The 25516-nt window shown below is 52.2% G+C and overlaps 1 protein-coding gene across 1 annotated transcript in view; it reads right to left on the reverse strand.

Moving 5' to 3' along the window:
* Positions 1-1885: 1885 nt before the first annotated feature.
* Rfx2 (regulatory factor X2) overlaps positions 1886-25516 on the reverse strand; it is a 61231-nt gene continuing 37600 nt past the window's right edge. Inside the window, exons 6-17 of the mRNA XM_038332376.1 lie at positions 17430-17611; positions 16483-16602; positions 15765-15880; positions 15232-15350; positions 14893-15005; positions 14240-14394; positions 13094-13191; positions 11522-11671; positions 10661-10869; positions 3809-3962; positions 3410-3452; positions 1886-2935 (exon numbers count right to left, since the gene is read on the reverse strand). Of these exons, the coding sequence (XP_038188304.1) occupies positions 2823-2935; positions 3410-3452; positions 3809-3962; positions 10661-10869; positions 11522-11671; positions 13094-13191; positions 14240-14394; positions 14893-15005; positions 15232-15350; positions 15765-15880; positions 16483-16602; positions 17430-17611 (1572 nt within the window). The 3' untranslated portion in view covers positions 1886-2822. The remainder of the gene's footprint in view (positions 2936-3409; positions 3453-3808; positions 3963-10660; positions 10870-11521; positions 11672-13093; positions 13192-14239; positions 14395-14892; positions 15006-15231; positions 15351-15764; positions 15881-16482; positions 16603-17429; positions 17612-25516) is intronic.

The following is a 25516-nucleotide window of genomic DNA, read 5'->3' on the forward strand; positions in this document are numbered from 1 at the left end:
CTTCAGGAAGAGAATGTTCCCCTGGGAGTGGGCATCTCGTTTATTAAGTAACAAGTTTTTTGTTTGTTTGTTTTGTTTTTTGTTTTTCAAGACAGGGTTTCTCTGTGGCTTTGGAGCCTGTCCTGGAACTAGCTCTGTAGACCAGGCTGGCCTCGAACTCACAGAGATCCGCTTGCCTCTGCCTCCCGAGTGCTGGGATTAAAGGCATTTGATGCTTTCTTTTTAAAGCTGCCTTTTTCATGGTGTCTCCGAGTGACCAAACAGTAACTAAGACACAGAAGAGCCAGGCTTCTGTCCTATCCCTACCAAGGGACTCTGTCTAGAGGCCCAAGGTGGCTGCTGGTGTTCCAGCCATTGTATCTTTATTCCAGTGACCCCGTCCTTCTTGGGACAGCATGGAAATGGTGTGCAGCCTGCTGTGCTCACAGGGCCTCCCAGAGGCTTTCTGTATGAGGTCCCTGCCTGGGACCTGAAGGGTCGTGGACTCCAGTGTGACCCTGTCTTCAACCCCAGGGCGTCATCTCCCATCTCAGAAGCCTCCATTCCCTCACTGCTCACAGAGCATGCCTGGCTCTGAGGGGAGGCTGGGAGCCACTCTCCTCAGGCCATGTCTAGTTTCTGACTTGGCTTTGCGGCTTCAGTGGGAGACGAGGATGGTCTGAGCCTGTTCCCCAGAGGAATGAAGGGCTGGTGGGTTCCTGCTGGACAGTCTGGAGAGTTCTGGTGTGAAATGGGCCGGCGAGATGGCTCAGTGGGTATGGGTGCTTGCTGCCAGGCCTGATGACCTAAGTGTTCAATTCCTGAGACCCACATAAGGATGAGACTGATTCTCAAAAACTGTCCTTGAACCTTCACACACCACACGCACGCATGTGCGCACAAACTCACAAACGCACACGCGCACACACTCAGTGTGAAGCAGGAGAAAGCCAGCTGAGAACCCAGACGCCACCTCATGTTCCTGCCTGCCACCAGGCCTTCCTGCATACCTGGCTGCATTCCGTGAGCCACATCAAACCCTTCCAGCCTTTGGTCACTTTTGCTGGTTGGTTTTGTCATAGCAGCCAGAGAAGGGACTAAGTCTCACCTCTGTCCCCATTGGGGGTCCCCCAGGGCTTCCTTCCTGGACTAGAGGGTCCGGGCTGGCTGAAGCCTGCTGTCTCAGATGTGTGAACCTGGCCCCCGAGCAGCGGTTTAGGGGTCATGTGTCTACCTTTCTGGGGTGTCCTGTAAGGAACAGGGACCACCCCAGGAGCCTATTCCCAGTTCTACCCTGAAAAGCTCTCCACGGACAGCCACTTCTGGGATACAAACTCACCCCAAATCCCTAGGAGAGCCGACATTTGCGCTCACCACGGTACAGACAAAGTCCCCAAGAGGTGCCTGTCAGGTGCCAGGGACAAGAGTGTGCATTTATTCTGCTGTGTCTGGAAGGGCCACCCCATGCAAGCTTGTGTCCTCCTGTCACCAGCTTGGGCTGGCCTTGCTAGGGTCACCAGCCCGTCACTCCTGGAAGCAAGAGACCCAGTGATCAAAGGGCTCGGCCTCCTCTCTCTGGTGAGCCAGCCGGCCAGTGCAGGGGGCTGGTTGCCCAGAGCAAGGTGTTTTGGGTGTATCTACATGATCCCCTGAGACTGGAGCACAGGTGATCCACCTACCCGACAAAGGACAACACAGTGCAAGGCAAAACTCCGGTGTGTATTGGTTTCCACAAGAGGGCAAGCCTGGCCAGCACCGTGTCCCCAGGACACGTTTTTGAGAGCCACTCTGAAGGCTCCACGTGACCAGTGACGCGAGAATGAACAGACAGACTCTGGGTGTGTTGCGATGGACACATTCACAAGAACTTTCCAAGAACAATTACAGCACAAAACTATTGGGGGAACATTGCTTTCAAAAAGAGAAAAACTATCGTTATTTCATTAGGCGCTTCCTAGGTTGTGGGAGGAGCTTCCATCATGGCAACTGTGGTGCGGTGGCATGGCCACGTGCTGGGCGTCTAGAACTAAGGCCACACAGCCTTGGTGATCATTCGTCCCCAGAGATTTTGGGGTCTGGGGTTGAGAAGGGGTCAGCCACAGGCCAGAGAAGGCAGCATGACTTGTTTGGGGTGTTGTCTGGAAGACTGCAGGGGCCCAGGCACTGTGGTGTACACAGGTTGCAGGATGCTGCCGGGAGGTGTGGACGTGGTGCTGACCGCTGCGGCCAATTGGGCAAACCCAGCCTAGGCCCAGCCCTGGGCTAGCGTGGTGTCGACCTTGAACTGGACAGTTTGCAAGGCTGACACAGGTGGGCTGAACACGGAGCCTGTTTTCTTCTTGGACTTGGACTTGGACCTGTCTAGGGTAAGATAGGATGTCTTAGCATCTGTGATCCACCTAGGGCCAGGGCCTGCACCTGGAGGCCTCGCCTGTCCACGAGAGGCCATGAGGTGCATGGAACAGAGCACGGGGTCAGTGCCCAGCAAGGGTTAGGTTTTCTTTGAAATGGTGGTCTAAGTTGAGAGCAGCTGAGTAGAAAAGCCATGGGGGCAGCTGGGGCTATTCGGAGGGATATGCCTCACAATTTGTACATGGATCAGGGAAGGTGTTGGGACAAGGGACAGGTGGATCCCTGTATCTCCTGGGGATACCTTAGCAGGGTGTGGGCAGCTTGAGCGGCCACCAGCATTCCCCAATCTCTGGCCTCTGGGGGTGGGGCACCTTGGGTCACAGTAAACATGGCATCATCTAAGAGGCACTAGTGTGATAGGCTGAGAGTCCAGATCCCTGGAGGGCCAGGCGACGCCTTCCGGAAGCGCGTGGAAGGCGCCCAGGGAAGGGCTAGATGCCCTGCAGTGGGTGATTGGGGTCACTCCGTTCCCGTTTCACCAGGGGCTCGCCCGGGCTGCAGCCATCCACATCTGCCTCACTGCTGCGTCCATCCCTAATGTCCTCTGCAGGGTGAGGGGACAGAGGGGACAGTAAGAACACAGTGGCCTGTAAGACTTTCCACCTACCCCCACATCCTGCCTGACCATGCGGGTGCACCCCTCATCCTGCCTGACCATTCAGGGGGAAACCATGTCCTGCCAGACCACCCGGGTGCACCCCACGTCCTACCTGACCATCCAGGTGCACCCCACGTCCTGCCTGATCATCTGGGTGCACCCCATATCTTGCCTGACCATCCAGGCGCACCAGGGTCTCCTGTGGCCACTAGCCTGGGGTGCCACCCAGACTGGCCAGCAATGAACTCTTTTCACACCTCATGAAGCTATTACAGGGTGTCACAGGAGCCCACACCAAATCGCCAGGATTCCCACCACCTGCATGCCAGATCCTAGGGTCCTAAACCCACCCCAGAGGCTGTCACAGTTGCTCTGCTCATAGTCACGAGCAAGGGAGCAGGAGCCAGGGCACACACCCACCTTTGTCCAGCAGGGTCAGCGACAGGGAGGCCAGATCATTGAACTGCAAGAGAAGGGAGGGGCCTGAGATGCCAGTCAAACCCCCATGACATAGCCAGAGCTGCTTCTGCCGGGCCCTGGGGGTGGCTCGAGGCTACTGGACAGAGTGACACAGTGTCCTTGGGGGTCCTGATGCTGGCCCATACAAATTACAAACATGGCTTCATTTCTTTGCCTTTAGTCTATGTGTGTGTGTGCAATACCTACAGAGGCCAGAAGAGGATGCTGGATCCCCGGGAGATGGAGTTATAGACAGGCGTGAGCTACATTGTGGGTGCAGAGAATTCCAGGTGTTTTGCAAGACTTGAGCCAGCGTGAGAGTGTCTGGGTGGATCTGGGCCTCTGGTCTCCCTGCCTCACCTCGCCCATGACGGCAATGGGCGTCTCCCCAGTGGCCTGGGCCACACGGTGCTCCACCAGGTAGAACATGTACTCATCATACAGCAGCCGGATGAGGTGGAAGGAGCCAAAACTGGCGGCACTGCGAAGGGTCAGGTCCCGGATCACCATGGAGCTGGGGGCGGGGACAGAGAACGCTCTGAGCCTGGAGCCCAGCACTGTAAGGACCGCTCCAGGACGTCTCAAGGTCCCCAGGACAGCCTCCACAGGCAGGGATGCCCGCCCACCCCCACAAAGACACAGGAACGGAGGGGGACATGGGTGGGTAGAAGGCAGCAACCCGTGCTTCACTGCCACCTTTCTGCTTTTTAACTTTTTTAAAAAATATATTTACGCGGGGTGGTGGTGCACGCCTTTAATCCCACCACTTGGGAGGCAGAGGCAGGCGGATCTCTGTGAGTTGGAGGCCAGCCTGGTCTACAAGAGGTAGTTCTGGGACAGGCTTCAAAGCCAAAGAGAAACCCGTTGCAAAAAACCAAAATAAATAAATAAGTAAATAAAATAATAATAAATACATTTATCTGTGTGTCTCTCTCGCTCTGTAGGCCAGGCAGGCTTTGAATTCACAGAGATTCTCCTGCCTACCGGGTGCTGGGATTAAAGGCTTGCGCCACACACAGACACCTACTTTTTTTTATTGATATTTATTGAGCTCTGCATTTTTCTCTGCTCCCCTCCTTGCCTCTCCCCTTCCTCCTTCAATCCTTCCCCAAGGTCCCCATGCTCCCAATTTACTGAGGAGATCTTGTCTTTTCCTACTTTCTACTTCCCATGTAGATTAGATCTATGTAAGTCTCTCTTAGTGTCCGCATTGTTGTCTAAGATCTCTGGGATTGTGATTTGTAGGCTGGCTTTCTTTGTTTTATGTTTAAAAACCACCCAGGAGTGAGTACATGTGATAAATGTCTTTCTGTGTCTGGGTTACCTCACTCAAAATAATGTTTTTCTAGCTCCATCCATTTTCCTGCAAATTTCAAGCTGTTGTTATTTTTTTCTGCTGTGTAATACTCCATTGTGTAAATGTACCACATTTTTCTAATCCACTCTTCGATCTAGGGGCATTTAGGTTGTTTCCAGGTTCTGGCTATGACAAACTAAGCTGCTATGAACATAGTTGAGCACATGTCCTTGTGGCATGATTGAGCATCCTTTGGATATATACCCAAAAGTAGTATTACTGGGTCTTGAGGAAGGTTGTTTTCTAATTTTCTGAGAAATTGCCACACAGACATCCAAAGGGGTTGTACCAGCTTGCATTCCCACCAACAATGCAGAAGTGTTCCCTTTTCCCAACATCCTCTCCAGCATAAGTCGTCATCAGTGTTCTTGATCTTGGCCATTCTAACAAGTGTAAGATGGAATCTCAGAGTTGTTTTGATTTGCATTTCTCTGATGACTAAGGATGTTTAACATTTCCTTAAGTGTCTTTCAGCCATTTTAGATTCCTTTGTTGAGAGTTCTCTGTTTAGGTCTGTACTCCATTTTTTTTTATTGGATCATGTGATCTATTGGTGTCCAATTTCTTGAGTTCTTTGTATATTTTGGAGATCAGACGTCTGTCTGATGTGGGGTTAGTGAAGATCTTTCCCATTCTGTAGGCTGTCGTTTTGTCTTGTTGACCATGTCCTTTGCTTTACAGAAGCTTTTCAGTTTCAGGACATTCCATTTATTAATTGTTTCTCTCAGTGTCTGTGCTGCTAGGGTTCTATTTAGGAAGTGATTCCCGGTGCCAATGTGTTCAAGTGTACTTCCCACTTTCTCTTCTCTAAGGTTCAGTGTGGCTGGCTTTATGCTGAGGTCTTTGATCCATTTGGACTAGAGTTCTGTGCATGGTGATAGATATGGGTCTATTTTCATTCTTCTACAGGATGATATCCAGTTATGCCAGCACTACTTGTTAAATATGCTTTCTTTTTTCCATTTGATATTTTTTGCTTTTTTATCAAAGATGGGGTGTTTGAAGATATGTGGATTGATATTCGTGTCTTCTATTTGGTTCCATTGGTCCTCCTGTCTGTTCTTATGCCAATACCAGGCTGTTTTCAGTACTGTAGCCCTGTAGTAGAGTTTGAGGTCAGGGATTGTGATGCCTCCAGAAGTTCTTTTATTGCATAGGATTGTTTTGGCTATGCTGGGTTTTTTGCTTTTCCAATGAAGTTGAGTATCATTCTTTTGAGGTCTTTGAAGAATTTTGCTGGGATTTTGATGGGCATTGCGTTGAATCTGTAGATTGTTTTTGGTAAGATTGCCATTTTTACTATGTTAATTCTGCCTACCCAAGAGCACAGGAGATCTTTCCACTTTCTTGTGTCTTCTTCAATTTCTTTCTTAAAAGATTTAAAAGCCGGGCGGTGGTGGCGCACGCCTTTAATCCCAGCACTCGGGAGGCAGAGGCAGGCGGATCTCTGTGAGTTCGAGGCCAGCCTGGTCTACAAGAGCTAGTTCAAGGACAGGCTCTAAAAAAGCAGCAGAGAAACCCTGTCTCGAAAAACCAAAAAAAAAAAAAAAAAAAAAAAAGATTTAAAGTTCTTGTCATACAAGTCTTCCACTTGTTTGATTAGAGTTACTCTGAGATATTTTACACTATTTGTGGCTATTGTGAAGGGTGTTGTTTCTCTGATTTCTTCCCCAGCCCTTTTATCATCTGTGTTCAGGAGGGCTACTGATTTTTTTGGGTTAATCTTGTATCCTGCTACATTGCTGAAAGTGTTTATGAGTTGTAGAAGTTCTTTGGTAGAATTTTTGGGATCACTTATGTAAACTATCATATCATCAGCAAACAGTGAGAGTTTGACTTCTTTTCCAATTTGTATCCCCTTGATCTCCTTTTGGTGTCTTATTGCTCCAGTTAGGACCTCAAGAACTATATTCAATAGGTATGGAGAGTGGCCAACCTTGTCTTGTTCCTGATTTCAGTGGAATCACTGGGAGTTTCTCTCCATTTAGTTTGATGTTGGCTGTTGACTTGCTGTATATTGCCTTAATTATGTTTAGGTATGCTCCTTGTATCCCTGCTCTCTCCAGGACCTTTATCATGAAGGGATGTTGTATTTTGTCAAATGCTTTTTTTGGCATCTAATGAGATGATCATGTGGTTTTTATTTTTCACCTTGTTTATATGGTAGATTACACTGACAGATTTTCGTATGTTGAACCATCCCTGCATCTGTGGGATGAAGCTGATTTGGTCATGGTGGATGATGGTTCTGATGTGCTCTTGGATTCGATTTGCCAGTATTTTATTTAGTATTTTTGCATCAATGTTCATGAGTGAGATTGGTCTGTACTTCCCTTTCTTAGTATTGTCTTTCTGTGGTTTGGGTATCAGGGTAATTGTAGCAATGTTCCCTCTGTTTCTGTTCTTGTGTGGAATAATTTGAGGAGTATTGGTATTAGTTTTTCTTTGAATGTCTTGTAGAATTCTGAGCTGAAACCATCTGGTCCAGGGCTTTTTTTGGTTGGGAGACTTTTTGTGACTGTTTCTATTTTTTCAGCAGTTATAGGTCTGTTTAATTTGCTTATCTGGTCTTGATTTAATTTTGGTAAGTGATATTTATCCAGAAAGTTGTCCATTTCCTTTAAGTTTTCCAATTTTGTGGAGTACAGGTTTTAGAAATATGACCTGATGATCCTCTGTATTTCCTCCATGTCTGTTGTTATATCCCCTTTTCATTTCTGATTTTGTTAATTTGGATATTCTGTCTTTTGGTTAGTTTGGATAAAGGTTTGTCTATTTTGTTGATTTTCTGGAAGAACCCACTCTTTTGCCTCATTGATTCTTTGTATTGTTTTCTTTGTTTCTATTTTGTTGATTTCAGCTCTCAATTTGATTATTTCCTGCCATCTAGTTCTCTTAGGTGAGTTTGCTTCTTTTTGTTCTAAAGTTTTCAAATGTTCTGTTAATTCACTAGTGTGGGATTTTTCCAGCTTCTTTATGTAGGCATTTAGTGTTATGAACTTGCCTCTTAACACTGCTTTCATTGTGTCCCATAAATTTGAATATGTTGTGTGGTCATTTTCACTGAATTTTAGGAAGTCTTTAATTTCCCCCTTTATTTTTTCCTTGACTCATTGATGATTCAGGTGAGCATTGTTTAATTTCCATGTGTTTGTGGGTTTTCTGGAATTAGTATTGCTGTTGACTTCTAGTTTTAAAGCATGGTGATCTGATAAGGTACATTGGGTTATTCCTTTTTTTTTGTATTTGTTGAGATTTGTTTTGTTACAGAGTACGTGGTCAATTTTTGAGAAGGTTCCATGAGGTGCTGAGAAGGTATATTCTTTTTTTTTTTTTTTGGTTTTTCGAGACAGGGTTTCCCTGTAGTTTCTAGAGCCTGTCCTGGAACTAGCTCTTGTAGACCAGGCTGGCCTCGAAGGTATATTCTTTTTTGTTTGGATGGAATAGTCTATAGATATCTGTTAAGTCCATTTGAGTCATAACATGTTAGTTCTCTTACTTCTCTGTTCATTTTTTGTCTGATTGTCCTGTCCAGTGGTGAGAGGGGAGTGTTGAAATCTCCCACTCTTAGTGTGTGGGGTTTAATGTATGATTTAAGCTTTAGAAGTGTTTCTTTGACATATGAGGGTGCCCTTGTATTGGGGGCATAGATGTTCGGTATTGAAATTTCCTCTTGATGGATTTTTCCTGTGGCTAATATGAAATGACCTTCTTTGTCTCTTTTGACTGATTTTAGCTTGAAGTCTATTTTGTTAGATATTAGGATAGCTACACCCGCTTGTTTCTTAGGTCCATTTGACTGGTCCTTTTTTTTTTTTTTTTAACCAACCTTTTACTCTGAGATGATGTCTGTCTTTGAGGTTGAGATGCGTTTCTTGTATGCAGAAGAGGGATGGATTATGTTTTCGTATCCAATCTGTTAGCCTGTGCCTTTTTATAGGTGAGTTGAGTCCATTTACATTAAGGGATATTAATGACCAGTGGTTGCTATCTCCGGTTAATTTACTTTTCATCATTGGTGATGTTAATTTGTACATTTTTTTCTTTTTCAGGATTTGCTTTATGAGATCATCAATTGTGTGTGTTTTTGTTGGTGTAGCCATCTTCCTTGGGTTGGAGTTTTCCTTCTAGTATTTTGTGTAGGGCTGGGTTTGTGGCTAAGTATTGGTGATATCTATATTTGTCACGGAATATCTTATTTTTTCCTCCTATGGTGATTGACAGACACCTTTTTTTTTAAATCACGTTGCCTGCCTGGAAGAGCACCCTGAGGATGCAGTGCCCCAGGAGGCCACTGCCTGGAACTGGAGTTACAGATGGGAGCCACATGTGAATGCTGGGACTCAAGTAGGGTCCTTTACAAGAGCAGCTGCTGCTGAGCGTCTCTCCAGCTCTGTCTGCCTTGTTTGAGATGGGTTTGTCTGCACCTGGGCTTGGTGACCTGTTGGTCAGGGAGCCCTGGGGAACCTCAGCAGGGACCTTACAGTGCGGGCTGTCGTGCAGGCTGCTCACTTTGGGTCAGGCTTGCTCAGAGGCCCCTTGCCTACTGTTTTTCTCTTCTTTCACATCCCTGCCTCTTTCTTTTTTTTCTTTTTCTTTTTTTCTTATTTTTTGAGGGAAAGGGCAGTGTCTTATTCTGTGGCCCAGGCTCATGTTAAACTTAGATCCCCCTGCCTTAGCCTTGCAAATAGCACCTTGGCCAGATCATGTTTTCTTCCATGAACCCTTCCCTATTGTCTTTCCCAGTTTCCCTTGGTACATGTGGTTGAGGGGCCCTGCAACCATGACTGAGGTCTGGTGCTGTGTCTCACTGGCCCTAGGAAAAGCCTCAGACAGAAACAGCCCTTTCCCCTTGAGCTGCAATTCTAACCCCAGCCTGAGTTTCTGCCCTGCCCTGCTGACTCATTTCATGTTAACTTGACACAAGCTGGAGTCATCAGAGAGGAAGGAGCCTCAGCTGAGGAAATGCCTCCGTGGGATCCAGCTGTAGGGCATTTTCTCATTTAGTGATTGATGGAGGAGGGTCCAGCCCGTGGTGGGTGGTGCCATCCCTAGGCTGGTGGTCCTAGGCTCTATAAGAAAGCAGGTTTGGCCTGGAGATGGCGCAGAGGTTAAGAGCACCTGCTGCTCTTCCAGAGGTCCTGAGTTCAATTCCCCATTTACAACCATCTGTAATGAGATCTGGCGCCCTCTCTGGCATGTGGGCAGACATGCAGAGCACTCATACATAAAATATAAATAAATGAACTTTTTTTAAAAAAAAGAAAACAAGAAAAGAAAGCAGGCTGAGCAAACCATGAGGAGCAGGCCAGTGAGTGGCACCCTCCATGCTCTCTGTACCAGCTCCTTCCTCCAGGCTCCTGCCCTGTGTGACTTCCTGTCCTAACTTCCCTCAGTGATGGACCCTGCAGAAACCCTGCCCCGTGGTTGCTGTGGTCACAGATGTTGTCGCAGCACTAGTGACCTGACTAGGACACCACCATCCTTGGGGTTTTCTGATCTGCTGGCCCACAGTCTCATCTCTTACGTGTTACTGTCACAGATGTACACCTGGTATGCCAGACCTGGCAGGGTGTCTCTGTGGGGACAGCGGAACTCAGGTGCCCCCCGCCCTGCTCCCCGGCTTTCTCTCTCCCTACATCTTATCTTAGAGTCTTCAAGGCCCTAAAGCCAGCTCACCATCCAGAAGTTTCAGGTGTTGTTTTCTATGGTCCCATAGGAGACAGTGTTGTCTGAGGCTGTGCTGGGTCCCAGTCCTCCCTCAGCCCACACGGCCCTATCTGCTATAGGTTCAGGGGCCCAGAAGGTGTGTGGACTTCAGGGGTGGCACTAGGGCGTGGGGTGACCCAGCTCACCTGTAGAAGGACCACTTGAGCAGGAACTGGCGGGCGGCCTTGGGGAAGCTGGGGCTGCCTGCATGCTGCTTCAGTACCTGGGTGACCACGTTGTCCAGCCAGCTGGCCCACTGGTCCAGCGAGCTCTGCTGCTGCAGGGTCACCTTGAAGTCATGCTCCAGACGCTGCACCAGGCTCTCCTCACACTGGCACACCCACGAGGCCTGCTCCTGGGAAGGGGTAGTGTGTGAGGGTCTGGGGGATTCTCTGCTGTGTTCACTTGAGGCCAGGTCTCATGTAGCTCAGGCTGGCCTTACGTTGTGGGTGTAGCCGAGGATGACCCTGGTCCTAGATGGGCTGATATGTACGGGATGGAGCCCTGCATGCTGGGCGGGGCTCTGCCCGCTGAGCCCCACTCCAGCTTTCCTTATCAACAGAGTCTCAAGAGGAAGCCCAGCAGCTGGCCTAAGACTTCCAACCTTCTGTCTCAGTCTCCTGAATGCTGTGACAGGTGTGTGTCACTGAGCCTCACAGGGATCCTTCCTCAGGGCACAGATGTGTGTGCTGAAAGACCGGCTTCAGCCATGCCACGGTGTGAACTTTTCTGGCAAAACAGAGTCAGGCACACAAGGGCCAGCGGCTGGGAGTGTTTGGAATGTGAGCAGACAGGAGTGCGGCTGGTTAAGCCGGCTACAAAGTGGATCTGCACCACAGCAAGGCGGGCAGGTGGGGCAGCAGCCAGCCTCAGGCTTCCCACTGCCGATGTGCAGGCCAGGGAGGGATGGCTGCCCGCTACGGCGCAGCTCTGGGTTTGGGAGCCAGACTGCGCGGTGAGCACCCAGTGGAGCACAGCAGGGCAAGCAGACAGCACTGCCAAGTCACCTGAACATTGGCAAAGTCCACGCGGTTGAGGTCGCTCAGCATCTGGTTGATCTGCGACGTGTTCTGCAGCACAGCCCGTGCCGCCTGAGCCAGGTGGTTGAGGGACGTGTAGCGCCGCAGGGTCTGTGCAAAGGCGCTCACGACGCCCACCTGTGAGGGACGCGGTAACACAGTCAGCAGAGGCCCTGCATGAGGGATGTGGGAGCAGGCAGCAGACAGACACTCTGGCACACCTGTGTGCACCTCATCACCCTGCTCCCGGCAGGCCTAGAGGACTCAGGATGTCAGAGGGAGGAAGGGGCGGGGCAGAGTAACCTGTAGGTAAAGGGGCCTGTGACACCACCTGTGTAGGCTGTCTTGTTGGCCTGATAGAGACAAGCTTCACTCGGCCCTTGAGGGATTGGCCAGATCGCAAAACTGAGACAAAAAACTTATCCCACTGTGAGCAGAGCAGCTCCACCATGGCAGACTGTCTCCAGGCACTGCTCAGTGCTTGAGGAACTGTGCCTCCAGCCACACCCCACGATAAGCTCTGCTACCACAGGCAAGTGACCCTATACATAAGGACCGGGGGCGGGAGGCATGCATGAAGGTCTCAACTGTTGCTAGCTGGCTCATCACGGGGAACCTCTAAGGGCTTTCCTTCCTGGTGGTGTGGTTGTCCCTGCTTCTAGAAGCCTCAGTGGATAGTAAAGATGCAGATCCTGGTACAGTGGGATGTCCTAGCACTCAGGGAACTGAGGCAGGAGGATTATGAGTTGGAAGAACTTTTGGGCTAAGGAGAGGTGGTGGCCTAGAACTCTCAGGCCCACCATGCTAGCTTGTATGTGTGTGTGTGTGTGTGCGCGCGCGCGCGCGCGCGCGCACGGGTATGTGTGTGTAGTGGTCAGAGGCTGGGAGGGTCTTCTCTCTCCACCTTAGTTTTTTGTATCTATGTGTCTCTGGATGCACACATGTAATGGTATGTATGTAGAGGTCAGAGGGTGAGGAGCTGGTTCTCTCCTACCATGTGGGTCCCAGGAACTGCATGCAGGTCATCAGACTTGGTGGCAAGTGCTTTTACCCACTGAGTCATCTCGCCGGCCCTTGCATTGCATTTTCTGAGCCAATCTCCCTGAAGCTGGCCCGGCGAGTCCCTGGAAACTGTCTCTGCCTCCTTAGTCTGGCGTTACAGGTGTGCAGCACCATGCTCAGCTCTTGTGGTGCCGGGGCTCAAACTCAGGCCCTCACATTTGTGTGGCAAACACGTTATATCCTGAGCTGCCTCCTCAGCCCTGGGCCCCCGCGGCCCTGTACACACGTCCTGGACTGCCAGGGCCTCACTTGCACTTCACGCGAGGCCCAGGTTTATAGTGAAGACTCTGATTTGTGGCTGGGAGGAGATGGAAGTCGGAGCTGTCCGCTCTGCAGTGGCCCAGGAGCGTCACCTGTCGCCTCCATGGCCCTCTCCCCACCAGCTCCTCTGCCCCCACAACATTCCCCGGACACACAGGGGAGGTGGCCTGATGGGCACAGGGGTCTTCCTGTCACCCTAAAAGCTGAGGGGCCCCACGGACCCATTTGTGCTGGTACCTTAGTCTGGATGACCTGCTGAGGGAAGCCACTCATGGCATTGATGAGCCAGCCCTCTAAGCTCTTGGCGAAGTTCCTGATGGCCTGAGTCAGGGAACCTGGAGGTGTGAATCAGAGACTCAGGGTAAGTGGGGTGGTGACACATGGTGGTCACGGTTATGGAGCCCCTGGCATGGAGACCAGGGACACTTGCCCAGCACCCAGCATTGCCTAAGCTGCCCTACAATCAAGATGCACACATTCCCAGTATCATGGCCTCAGGGTCAGACATGCATGCACACACTCATATGCACGGTGCATATAGACACACACATGCATACACGTATATACAAAGTGTATTCTGTCGATATCCAAATTTATTTTATCCTGACCTGCTGTAAGAAAACTGGACTTCCTGTTTTTGTTTTTGGGAGAGTGTCTCTCTACTGGCTGTCCTGGAACTCACTCTGTAGCTCAGGCTGTCTCGAATGCAGAGATCCTCCTGCCTCTGCCTCCTGAGTGCTGAGATAACAGGTGTGTGCCACCATGCCTGGATTATCAGGCAATTTATATTTTCAATTTTGTTTTTCTTTTGATTTTAATTTATTTTCGGACTGATTTTATTGGTTTTTTATTTTAATTTATTCTATTTAAAGAAAATATGTTTTCAACATCACTGTCTTCCTGAGAGGCAGAATGGCACCCTGGCCAAGCCCCACATACACACAGCTCGCCTGCAGAGAAGGTGTTCAAAGCTGAAGCTGGGCTCCTTGCCCACGCTGGGGTTGTGGCACTGAGCCTGGAAGGGCCTGTGCAGGTCCTGGCTGTCTATAGCAAACATCCCTGGTGCCCATGGTGGCCTGGCAATGCCCTTGAAAGTGAGGTGGCCACAATGGCTTTCCTATTAGGTGACTCTTGGCTGCCATTACCTGCCCTTCAGGGAACCTTCTGGAAAGCCCGGGCACCTGCCCTGGCCAGCTCTTGGCACCCTGCTGCCTGGCAGAGACCCTGGGGGTCAGGAATGGGGAGGAGGTGGCTCTGGGGGCAGTGCCTGAGGGTGGGGTGGCTCACTGGGGACAGGGCCTGAGGGTGGGGTGGCTCACTGGGGACAGGGCCTGAGGGTGGGGTGGCTCACTGGGGACAGGGCCTGAGGGCGGGGTGGCTCACTGGGGACAGGCCGCAGCACGTCTGGGATAAGGGTCTCCACCAGCGCCTGATACAGGATGTGGTCGCAGCTGCGCATCCACTGCAGGATTGGCTCGCACCTACACAGACAGATGAGCTTGTCCTTCGGGAGGAGGGTGACTTCCGGCTCCTCGTCGCTGTGGGAGGGGAAGGGGACACAGGGTGAGCACAAAGTGACATGGCAGGGACCACACAGCACGGTTCAGGGATGGGGCCTCTGGTTCCCCACAAAGCAGTACTGCTCCCTCTCTGCCTGTGGCTCAGGTAACGCAGTCACTGCAGTTTCTGCGCCAGCTCACAACATGGTAGCACAAGGCCATTATCCTGACTCTCAGGAACCCGAGGCAGGAGGATGACAAAGCCATCCCCAGTCTGGGCCATGGCAAGAGAGCTGGGGGGCATGACTCGGGGTAAGACGCCCTGCCCAGCATGTGCCAAGGCCCTGGGTCCCCAGTCCTGCAGCAGAACAGGGTGCTAGAGAAGGAAGGCGCTGGCAGGACGTGAGAGAAGGGGTGTCTAGGTGATGTCTCAGGCAGCTTAGCCACAGGGAAGGGACCAGGAGATTGACTTGGGGTTAAACTGGGGAGCATACAGCCTGAACATATGCCTGCCCTGTCCTGGGGTTTGGGTGTCACCTGGCAGGCAGCGAGGCACGACCATCGTTGGAGGTGGCCTTGCAGTTCCAAAAGGATAACCACAGCTTCTCGATGTACTGAAACTGGAGGTTCATGACGACGTCTAAGGTGGCCTAGGAGCAGAATGGCCTGTCAGGGGATAGGCCCAGTCACATGCCTGGTGCGCTGGGAAGCGGTGGGACTTTCTGAGGTCCCCAAAGGGGCTAGTGAGAGAGAGTGGGCAGATGCGGTGCCCAGGAGAGGGCCCTGTGGGGGGGGGGGCAGAATATGGGACCCAGATCTGGCAGTGGTGCCTGGGAGCTGCAGGTGTGGGGTGGGTCTGGCCAAGTAGGGCGTCACCTCACAGTGCCTGCGATACACCAGCTGCAGGGCCTTCACATCGTGAGGGGTGACACTCTCCTGCAGCAGCGCACTGCCCAGGTCAGGGGCCGGGAACTCTGGGAAGACGTGGGACACATCTGGAAGAGACAACACATGAATGTCACACATACAGGCTCCAGGGGACACAGGCACAATGGCAGCCCTGGTACTGCGGTCACACGGTGACTGCCAGTGTTCCTTAGGTGTTAACCTGGGCAAAGCATAGCAATGTCTCAGAGATGTCACTAGAGAAGACACAGGCTGGGTGTAGGTTCTGGCTAGAGCGCTTGCTGCGATGCCCGGGGTCCTGAGTCCCACCCACAGTACCACAGACCCGTCACCCCAGCACTCGGGAGGACCAGGGGTTCACAGTCAGCATGGGGTACAGAAGGTCACGAATAAGCTCATAAATTAGCTGTTGTTTGGGCACACAGCATCATTCTGGAATCCCGGTGATATCAGGAAGACGGTTCATCTAGAAGTCCCTACGTGGTGACAGGTCCCATGCTCACCTATGTACTGCTGGTGATGCTGGCCCTGAGTGGCCATGGCCTGCTCGGGTGTGCCATGCAGGCTGCCGTGAGCGCCACTGTCCCCAAGGCTGTCTGACTTCTGGGCTGGTCGGTACCTGGTGAGGGGACATATGTACCACCAGGAGGCCTAGGCAGCACTGTGTGGGATGGACTGAGGGATGGATGTGCTGAGGCCTCCTGGGGGAGGGAGAATGTACTCGGAGGTGCACAGGAGCTATCTGTTAAGTCCCTTGACAAGGGTGAAGGCTTGCTCCTGTCTGCTGGTTCTGGAAGGAACCAATGAGGGGCTGGGGGCGTGGTCACAGGTGTAGCCCTTGTCTTGAATCCTCCGGTGAGGAGCTGGGGAGCTCTACCCCCTCCTAGAATATTTGAGTTCCTCAACACCTCAATAAAACAAGATAATTAGGGTCTATGGTTTCAACTACGTGGTCTTCTAGAAAATATTGGAAATATAGACACCCAAAAAGAAAATAAATGAAAAACTAGTGTTCCCAAGGTCTGGGTGGGAGGCAGGCACAGGCGGAGGATGGGATCCCCTCATCTGACAGCACACACCACTGTGTATTTGCCCAAACACACAAGAGGCAGAGCAGGAGACTTGGAGAATGGCCTGTCTTGCCTGCCATGTTTGGGAGACACTGTGGTGGCACCCTCGGTCTGGGGCTGCGGGTCCGGCAGCCTGGCCAGCATCACCCACCTGGGCTTCTGGTGTGTGGGCTGCTGCCTCATGGCCATGTACTGCGTGTCATCCTGCAATCGGTTCAGAGGGGAGTCCGGCTTCAGGCGGATCCCATAGTAATGGTACTTCGAGTTGCCCCTGGAAACAAAACAGCACAAGGTAGGCACTGTGTGGGGATATTCTACACGCAGCAGCCACTGATGGGGAGGCAGCTGACATTTTAGGAAAAGCCAGCTGTGTCCAGCCCAGATCTGCCTACTATGTTTATGGCTGACGATTCTTCCCCAATCTACCCAATCTTCCCTAAACCCCTGTCTCCCAGCTGGCCTGAATGCACTGTAGCCCAGGGACCTGCCCACATATCCTGAGTGCTGGGAGACAGCTGTGCATCACCACACTAGGCAGGAGGAGGTAACCCTGCCACGCTCGGGGCAACACACGGACAGATGAGCCCCAGCCTGGAAGCTGGCCTTCATGGCAAAGATGGCCGTCCTCTGCCACTGTCCCACAGTGTCTCCCTCGTTCATCTGTTCCAGAGGAGAACCCACTTCTGCTAGCGCACAGTGACCCCGTGACTGGACAGCATGCAGGCTGGCTACCGCAGCACTCAGGAGGGCAAGGCAGAATGATTGCCGGTTTCAAAAAGAGCTGTGAAGCTGGGTGGTGGAGGTGCACACCTTTAATCCCAGTACTCAGGAGGCAGGGATGGGTGGATCTCTGGGAGTTCAAGGCCAACCTGAGCTACTTAGTGAGATCCTATCTCAAAAACAAAACAAAATAAAACAAAAAATAAAAAACAACACAGTACAAACAAACTAACAAAAAACCCAACAAAATTTACAAAATGAGAGTGAAACCCATCTCATCCTAGTGCACCCCACCCCCACTCTGGGCGACTGCAAGTCAAGAAGCCTCCACTGGAACTGGGTCTGTGGGCTCTGGGAGTCCTGGTCGCTGTCACCCACCTGGTCCCCAGACGCCGCGTACGCAGGCCCATGAACACAGAGCGGATAAGCTTGCCGAAGGACGCGGCATTGACAGGCTCCAGCTTGTGCTCCTGGCAGTGGCGCAGGTAGTGGTTGTACAGGGAGCTGCGGGGCAGGCTCACGCCCTCCGCTGTCTCGTAATTGTCCAGAAGCCACTGGAGCTGGAGGACAGATGGGCATCAAAGGCCTGGAGTCCCAGGGCAGAGGCTCACTTCCCTGTGCTGGCCAGGGAAGTGACGGAGCCACCTGCGTGGTGCTCATGTCTGTCCCTGAACACACATGGCAGTCACTTCTGTCCATCCACCCGCCCGCCCGCCCACCCACCCACCAATGCATGGTCCACGCACCCATCCACTCATTGCTTCTATGCACGTACACTTTGGCCTCTGTGTTCTGTCGTATTTTATGGCCCCCATGCGATGAAGACAGGTCAGGCTGTGTCTCCAGGATGAAGCAGACACAGCACCACATGCCCGAGGGGCCCACAGTACAGTGACAGAGTCAATGCAGAAACAGGACAGTGGACATGGAGTCTTGTGCTCCAGGCCACAGGTCACTGAAGGCCTGCTGCCCCAACCCCCAAAGTCAGAGGGCTCTGGGTAAAACCCAGACACCTAGGGGTGGCTCGGAGGGTCAGTGAAAGGCACAGGCTGAGGCTGTGTACAGAGGCAGCGGCTTCAGGAGGCGCCAGACTCTAGCACCTGCTCCCTGTGGGTGCTGTGCCCTCCTGTCTTGATTCTGTCTCAGGAGTCAGTCATGTGACCTGACCCAGTGGCTGTCCTGTGACTGTGTGTGTGAGCTACGATGCTGGCAAGGAGGCCGAGTCCTTCTACATGTGAGGCCACTGTGGCCTGTGAATGGCCCCCAGCCTGGGCAGCATCTCCAAGGGGAATCACTGTCAGGGAACAGGCTGACAGGTGCATGGCTACGTGGCTGGGTCCCCACTGCAGAGGGGAGCAGGTTGCGATCCTCTCTAAACAGGGGGTGTACTCTGGGGAATTCCTTCATGGGGTCAGGCAAGGTGTCCCTGGCACAACCGCTGCATACCCATGTGGCTTCCCACTGGCCTCCCTACTCCCGTGTCCCTCCTCCCTCACCCTGGAAACATGCTCATCGTAGATCAGAAACCCAAGTCAAAGGGCTGCCCCGGGGACACAGCAGAGGTTCCGAACAAAAATGCTGGTGCCACGCTTGCAGGGCAGCTGGCAGAGTGGACGGAAGGCTGGACCCATCTGTGTCTGCAGAGCTCAGAAGGCCCAGGCATGTTTTTCTGGCACTACAGAACCAAGAGTTGGCTCTCGGAGATGGCAGGCCACAGCCTGGAGAGGTGGAGGGCTGGCTCTAACTCTGGGTAAACCAGGCGGGCTTAAGAGGCTGAGTAGGGGTTGATCTCCAAGGCTGCTGACCCATCAGGGGCATGTAGATCTCCGAGCACTGAGTTAGGGCCTCCCGGCCATACTGCCACCCTGCTCGCCCAGGCCAGCAGCTACACCCAGCCCTCCTGTCATAAGCCTGACATGGCTGGCACTGATCAGGGTGCCCGGCTTTCAGCTGTGCTGTGCCTCAGGGGTAAAGGGGTAGAGGTCCAGGGGACAGAGTGCTAGGGCTTTCGTGCCATCCTGACGCCTAACAGTTTGCTTCACTGCCCACCTGACCGGCTGGGGACAGTGTCCTTTTCTCCTCCCCATCCTGATGCAGAACTCAGTACTTCAGGGCCATCCATGGTCCTCCCACTTGCTAGAACGCTGAGAACTGCCGGGCCAGTGCTAGCCCACTGCTAGCCATGCGGTCATTCCACTCCTCTGGGAGCATGATCCAGCCTGAGCGCTGCCCGATGCCACAGGGCCCATCGCTGCACAAGGATCCAGTGAGAACTTGGCTCTCACACATCAGGGCCCTTCACCTCCTCACAGCTCCATGAGGCAGCGGCAGAGCTGGAGTTGTTCATGCAGGCGCCCAGCACCTTGACAGGAATGACACTTTAGGGCCAAAGTCCAATGTAAGGGGTCGTTGAAAGGAGGGGACGCTTGTCCATAGGAGCCTGCAGGGAATCTCTGGGGTGGAGGCTGAAGGTGTCCCCACAAACGTTTGAATGTCCTACAGACACAAAACCTTAGGGGCTCTGTCCCCACAGATGACTTCTAGACCTTTCTCTAGATCAGCATCTGCCCCTCTTCCCAGAGAGTCATAGCCTCCTACATCAGTCTACTATGAACCTGGGCCATCAAGAAGGTATGGGAGAGGGGGTTTCACAGGATCAAGCTGGACAAAAAGCAGATGTTAGAAGCCTCAGGAAAATGCCAATGGCCACAGTCCAACCTGGTCAGAAATGGTGGCACACTCCTGTCATCCCAGCCCTCAGGAGTCTGGGACAGGAAGCTTGCAAGTTCAAAGCCAGCCTCAGACACATAGTGAAACACAGGCCAGCCTGGGCCACAGGAAAGTCTGTCTCAATAAACAAAAAATCAAATACCTAACAGTCAGGCTCGTGGTCCCAGCAGCTACACCCAGCCCTGGGTAGGAGTATGTGGAGTTTGGGCCAGCCTAGGCTACATAGCAAGATCCTGCTTCTGAGTAAATAAATACCAAGGCACGGAGAGGCCAACCCGCTGGACAGGAGGCATTTGGGGGTGTTAGAGAGAGCTAAACATCCCTTCTTAGCTCCCCAGATCAAATACCGAGCCCTATGGTGTTCTAGTCCCATCCAGCCATGCTGAGTCTGAACCAGGGCACTCAGCTCCCTGAGAGGCCTCCATCACAGAGCAAAGCCAAGAATGTCTGCTGCCTGCTGCCTGCCTTGCATTTCCAAACTACACAGCTGAGGGCTTTCATGGCCACCCAGTCCCAAACCACCTTCCCCTTTAGAAAGTTGTATTTTTGTTTTATTATTTAATTTTTATTATCACTATTTTTAGATGTATCTTATTTCATGTGTACAGGTGTTTGCTTGCATGTAAGTCTGTGTAGCGTGTGCATGCATTGCCCACAAAGGCCAGAAGAGGGCATGAGATATCCTGGAAATGGAGTCAGATGGCTGTGAGCTCCACATGGTGCTGGGAACTGGACCAGGGTCTTCTGCTGTGCTGTGGAGGGTGACCTTGACCCCTGACCTCAGACCAGCTGTGCTGTGGAGGGTGACCTTGACCCCTGATCTTCTGTGTGCTGGTGACAGTATGAGGTATGCTTTGTACCAACACCTGCTTTGTAGGAATGGATCCCCGGGTCTGAAGCTTGGTCCATCTTTTTCATTTTAAGACAGGATATTGTTATGCAGCACAGCTTAGTGGAAGACCTGCCAGCCTTGTCTGGGTTGGCAGGGGCAAGCCTGGGACATGGGTGTCATCCTCAAGTCTAATACCCATGCAGCAGTGTGAGGGCAGGCATGGGGTCTTCCTCACCAGCTAAGGCTTCTGGGATTTTTGGCTAGTGTTTTTCTCTCCCATTAGCCTCTGCAAGGCTGCATTCGGTCACAGCCCTGGTCTTTCTAGCACCTGTGAGCACTCCAGACAGAGCAGGGTGTCGGGGGCCCAGCGCACTTACGTGGCTGTTGAGTAGGCCGCCTTTGTGGGGGGCGAGGCCTTCGCTTTTTTGGAGAGTCTCAATCGCCATTTCAAGCTATGCAGATGTGTACAGAGACAGGACAAAACCAAAGAGGTGGGGGGGTGGGGTGGGGGGTTGGGGTGGGTGGGGAGAGAAGGAGATCAGATGGTTAGCGGCAGGCAGCCCACACCAGCCCCAGCCTGGCATTAACAGCAGCAGCGAGCGGCAGGCTTAAGCAAGAGTGAAGCGGTGGCAGGCGCAAGGCCCTGCACCTGCTCCTGAGCCCAGAGTCCAAGACAGCAGCAGACAGCACAGCCACGGTGGCTGACATCACATCCCAGCACAGGACACAAGGGACCAGGAGCCCAGCGTGTGCATCTCTCTGCAGGCCGAGGACACAGCAGGGTCCTCCTCAGTGGGTCTCATCACTCACTTGTGTTGCTCTTTATGTATGTAGGCGTTTGGTTTGTGTGTCTGTCTGTCAGTGCAGTAAGTGCATGTACCTGGTGCCTGCAGAGGCCAGAGTGGGTGTCAGATCCCCTGCAACTGGAGTTTCATATGGCTGTGAGCCACTGCAGGCCGGGTCCTCTGTGAGGGCCACTGAGTCACTTCTCCCCCTTATCTTTTGACACAGGGTCTCTCTTCTAACCTGGGGCTGGCTGACTCACTAGCAAGCTCTTGGGATCCTCCTCAGCACTGGGGCCACAGGCAGGCCTCGCCATGCCTAGTTTCCTATGTGGGGGCTGAAGGGGCCAGGAACATCACCACTAAGCCCTCTCCCCAGGCCCTGAGAACCAAGCTTCTACACAGTGTGTAAACTCAAATGTGAGCCAGGCCAGAGTTACACACCCCAAACCACCCCGTTGCTGGGGACAGCGGGTGACACTGAGCCCTGCTCAGGGACTGGGTCCTGTCTGATGAGGAGCTGGGAGTGGGGGGACACAGTAGGCTTCCAGGAGCTGTGACCTGGGCTGAGGACCAGGTGGGGTGGAGGAGGGGCGAGCTGCAGTTACGATGCCTGTCTGTGGCTCCATATGACTGTGTGGAACATGAGCTGGCCCTGCAGCAGGAGCTAACATCCTCTAGGACAGCAGAGGCTCCCGCTGGGTTTGCTGGGTTTCACTCACCAGGCTCCCTAGAACGGTATTCGGGAGAGGGGGCCCAGGGTGGGTAAAGGTGCTTGACACCAAGCCTGGTAACCTGAGTTCAATCCCTAGGATCCCCATGGAAGGAGAGTCCACTCCCACAAGCGGTCCTCTGACCTTCTGACCTCCACAAGTGTGCACTGGAATGTGCATGCACACACACAATAAACACAGACACAGTGTGATAAGAAAAAGCAAGGCCATGGCTTCGGAGGCCCTGGAGTCATGATGGCCCTGTGATCTCCCACAGTGACACTGGATGAGCCAGGACATGAGCTGCCAGACAGCACAGAAGGCACTGTGGGGCACGGGTGGGCAAAGGCTAGGGCCACCTTCTGCTCCTGCCAGTGTTGGGCACAGGTGGGCGTGCCAGCAGCAGAGGGCAGCAGGGGTGACTGGGTGAGTATCAACTGAACAGACCAGCAGGCAACTTCTTCCCACTTCTGGAACTTTCATGAGGGACCCAGACAGCCCCTGGCTCAGTGGAGGGGGAGCCCTTCAAGACAGCGTCCAGTAGGTGGACAGTGAGGGACAGCAGGTTTGAACCTGAGCTAATGACTCGGTTACACTATTAAAAACTGCTGAGGCCCCAATGAAAGAGAGCTGGGGGGGAGGGATTGCGGTGGGCTCACCTGTTTGTGCAGTGGACGTCAGAGGTCGATGTAGCTAGGACTCTTTCCTGGTCACTTTCTGTCTTATTTTTTGAGACAGGGTCTCCCTCCCCATGAACCTACAGCCTGCTAACTCTGCTGGGCTTGCCCGTGGGCCCCAGGGACCCTCCTGTCCCCGGTTGGGATGACACCTGTGTACCTCCATGCCTTGCTTTTATAAGGCCCATGCTTGCTCAGTAGGCACCTTACCCACCATCCACTCCCCAGGCCCTATGTCTGTCTGTCTGTCTGTCTGTCTGTCTGTCTGTCTGTCTTTTTAAATTTGAGACAGGGTCTCACTGTGCAGCGCCAGCTGGCCTGGAACTCACAAAGATCTTCCTACCTCTGTCTCCTGAGTGCTGGGATTAAAAGTGTGCACCACCACACCTGGCCCAAATTTTGTTTTTAAGGGTTATATTTATCAGGCCAGATGTGGGAGGAGGACCGCCAGTGCTTGGGAGGATGAGGCAGGAAGATGACGAATGTGTCTCTCCTAAAACAAAACCCAAACTTCTCAAGCAACAAGAAGGAACTAAACCTAACAATGTTTCCCACAGAATTTATGGTGGAACAATTAAATTTATGTATTCACTCTTTTAAAAGTAATTGGCCCATCATAAGTCTCCATTAATAGTATTAAAAATAAAGATAACTTTCTTCTCTAGTTATCAAAAAACTAGAGGACTTGAACATTTACACCTGTGCGGATCTCCTCTATCTCTGGGTCTGGAGGGTGGCGAGGCCTCTGCTCTGCGTCCCCACCTGCTCTCCCAGCTTAGAGGGACTGTGTGGAAAGAACCCTGTCCTCACAAAAACAAGCAGCTGTCCTACCTCACGTCACACTCAGACTGCAGGACTGGCAGTCTCTAAACTTAGCTGCAACATGGAGTCTTGCCACATATGCAAGCTCCCCACACCCAGTCGGCATGTAAAATAACCACATCTGGAGTGAGGGCAAAGTCGGGACCACCTCCCCTCCCAGGAGAGTGGTGGATACACAGCCACTGGCTGGCACTTCATCCAGCAATGACGGCAGCGGCAGCAAGAGAACCCAGACGTCCCACATGGCCCCTGGGGGCCGGTCCATCAACGTGGCTGGCTCTTGGCTCCCGCTCCCAACAGATTGCAGGGCTCACCATGACAAAGAATACAGATTTCACTGGCCCAGAAAGGTAATCAGACAATTGATCAGCGACAACTGCTCCAACAGCAAACCCTGGGAGGACGGAAGGATGGGGCAGCTAGGGCTTCCACACAATGGTGCTGAAGAAACTCTTTGTTACAGAAAATTATGACACATCCACATATGGGAAGATGAGTCTGCACACAGGGCCATCCTGCGGGCCCAGGATGACACAGTGGGCTTATGACTTAGGTCAACTCTCTATGGCCAAGGAGCTAAGAGCAGAAGGACAAACAAGGATGGGTCCCATAAAACAAAGACCCCACCAATGGTTCCAGAGCAGGGGAAGAAAGCAACTTGGAATCTGAAGATACAATATCTGAAAACATCCCAGACTTGAGGAAAGACACCAGTCCACACATTCAAAGTTTCCTCCATGTCACACTGCAAATAATAACTGATGTAGGTGTGTCTTCTATCTATCTGATGATTTCATTGGTTAATTAATAAAGAAACTGCCTGGCCATTTAATAGGCCCGCCCTTAGGTGGGTGGAATAGACAGAACAGGAAGAAGGAAGTAAGGTAGATGCTTCAGGCAATCGCCACGCCTCTCCGAGACAGATGCCATGCCTCTCCTCTCTGAGCCAGTTGCCATGAAGCCAGCCATCAGGACAGACGTGCTGAATCTTTCCTGGTAAGACACCACTCGTGGTGTTACACAGATTATTAGATATGGGTTAGTCAAGATGTGAGTAAGAGGCTGAAACTAATGGGCCAGGCAGTATTTAAATGAATACAGTTTGTGTGTTGTTATTTCGGGGTATAAGCTAGCCAGATGGCCCGGAGCCAGGCAGGACGAAAAGCAGGCCTGTCCACAGCATATCACTACAAATAACAACAATAAAAGATTTGAAAGATAAAAAAGATACAAGGAAACAAAAGGACTGTTAACTTGATGTCAGTGTCTACCGCAGCTGCTCCGAGCATCCCCTCCCCTCTCCAGAGGCGAAAACAACGGGTGGGCCCCATGCCCATCAGTCCATCTGGCACTTTCATGGGTTCTGGGGACCCAGACTCAAGTGCTCACGTTTGCACATTCAAGACACACCGTGGTCACTGCAGTTCCTGGGGAGGGTCTATGAGGCGACGGCCAGCGTGTGGGACAGGCTGCCCGAGCAGACGGCATCTTATGGACATGCTCTAGGCTGTGAGAACTGCACAGCAAGTTCCCAGCCGCCCAGGTGGACAAGGTCTTATGTGTCCCACGCCACCAGGCTCAGGTATGGGCCGGAGCAGCAAGCACAGCACTGGAACCTCACAGCCCGCAGAAAGCAAGTGGCCTGGCCTCACACCTGTCCTCAGGGCTGGCTGCTGGGGTCTTGGTGGATATAGGAAGAGAGAATATATGGAACTGGCCTGAATATTTGCATGTGTGTGGTATGTACATTTGCACATGTGTGCGCACACGTTTAGGACGAGGTCCATAGTAGGAATGATGCTTTAGGTTGCTCTTCCACTGTCTTCAATGAGGCAGGCTCTCTCAATCAAACTCAGAGTTCACAGATATGGCTAATCCCTAGAGAGCTTGCTTCAGGGACCCTGGAGTT

Source organism: Arvicola amphibius, chromosome 1 (assembly GCF_903992535.2).
Source record: "Arvicola amphibius chromosome 1, mArvAmp1.2, whole genome shotgun sequence".
NCBI classification, from domain to species: Eukaryota; Metazoa; Chordata; class Mammalia; order Rodentia; family Cricetidae; genus Arvicola; species Arvicola amphibius.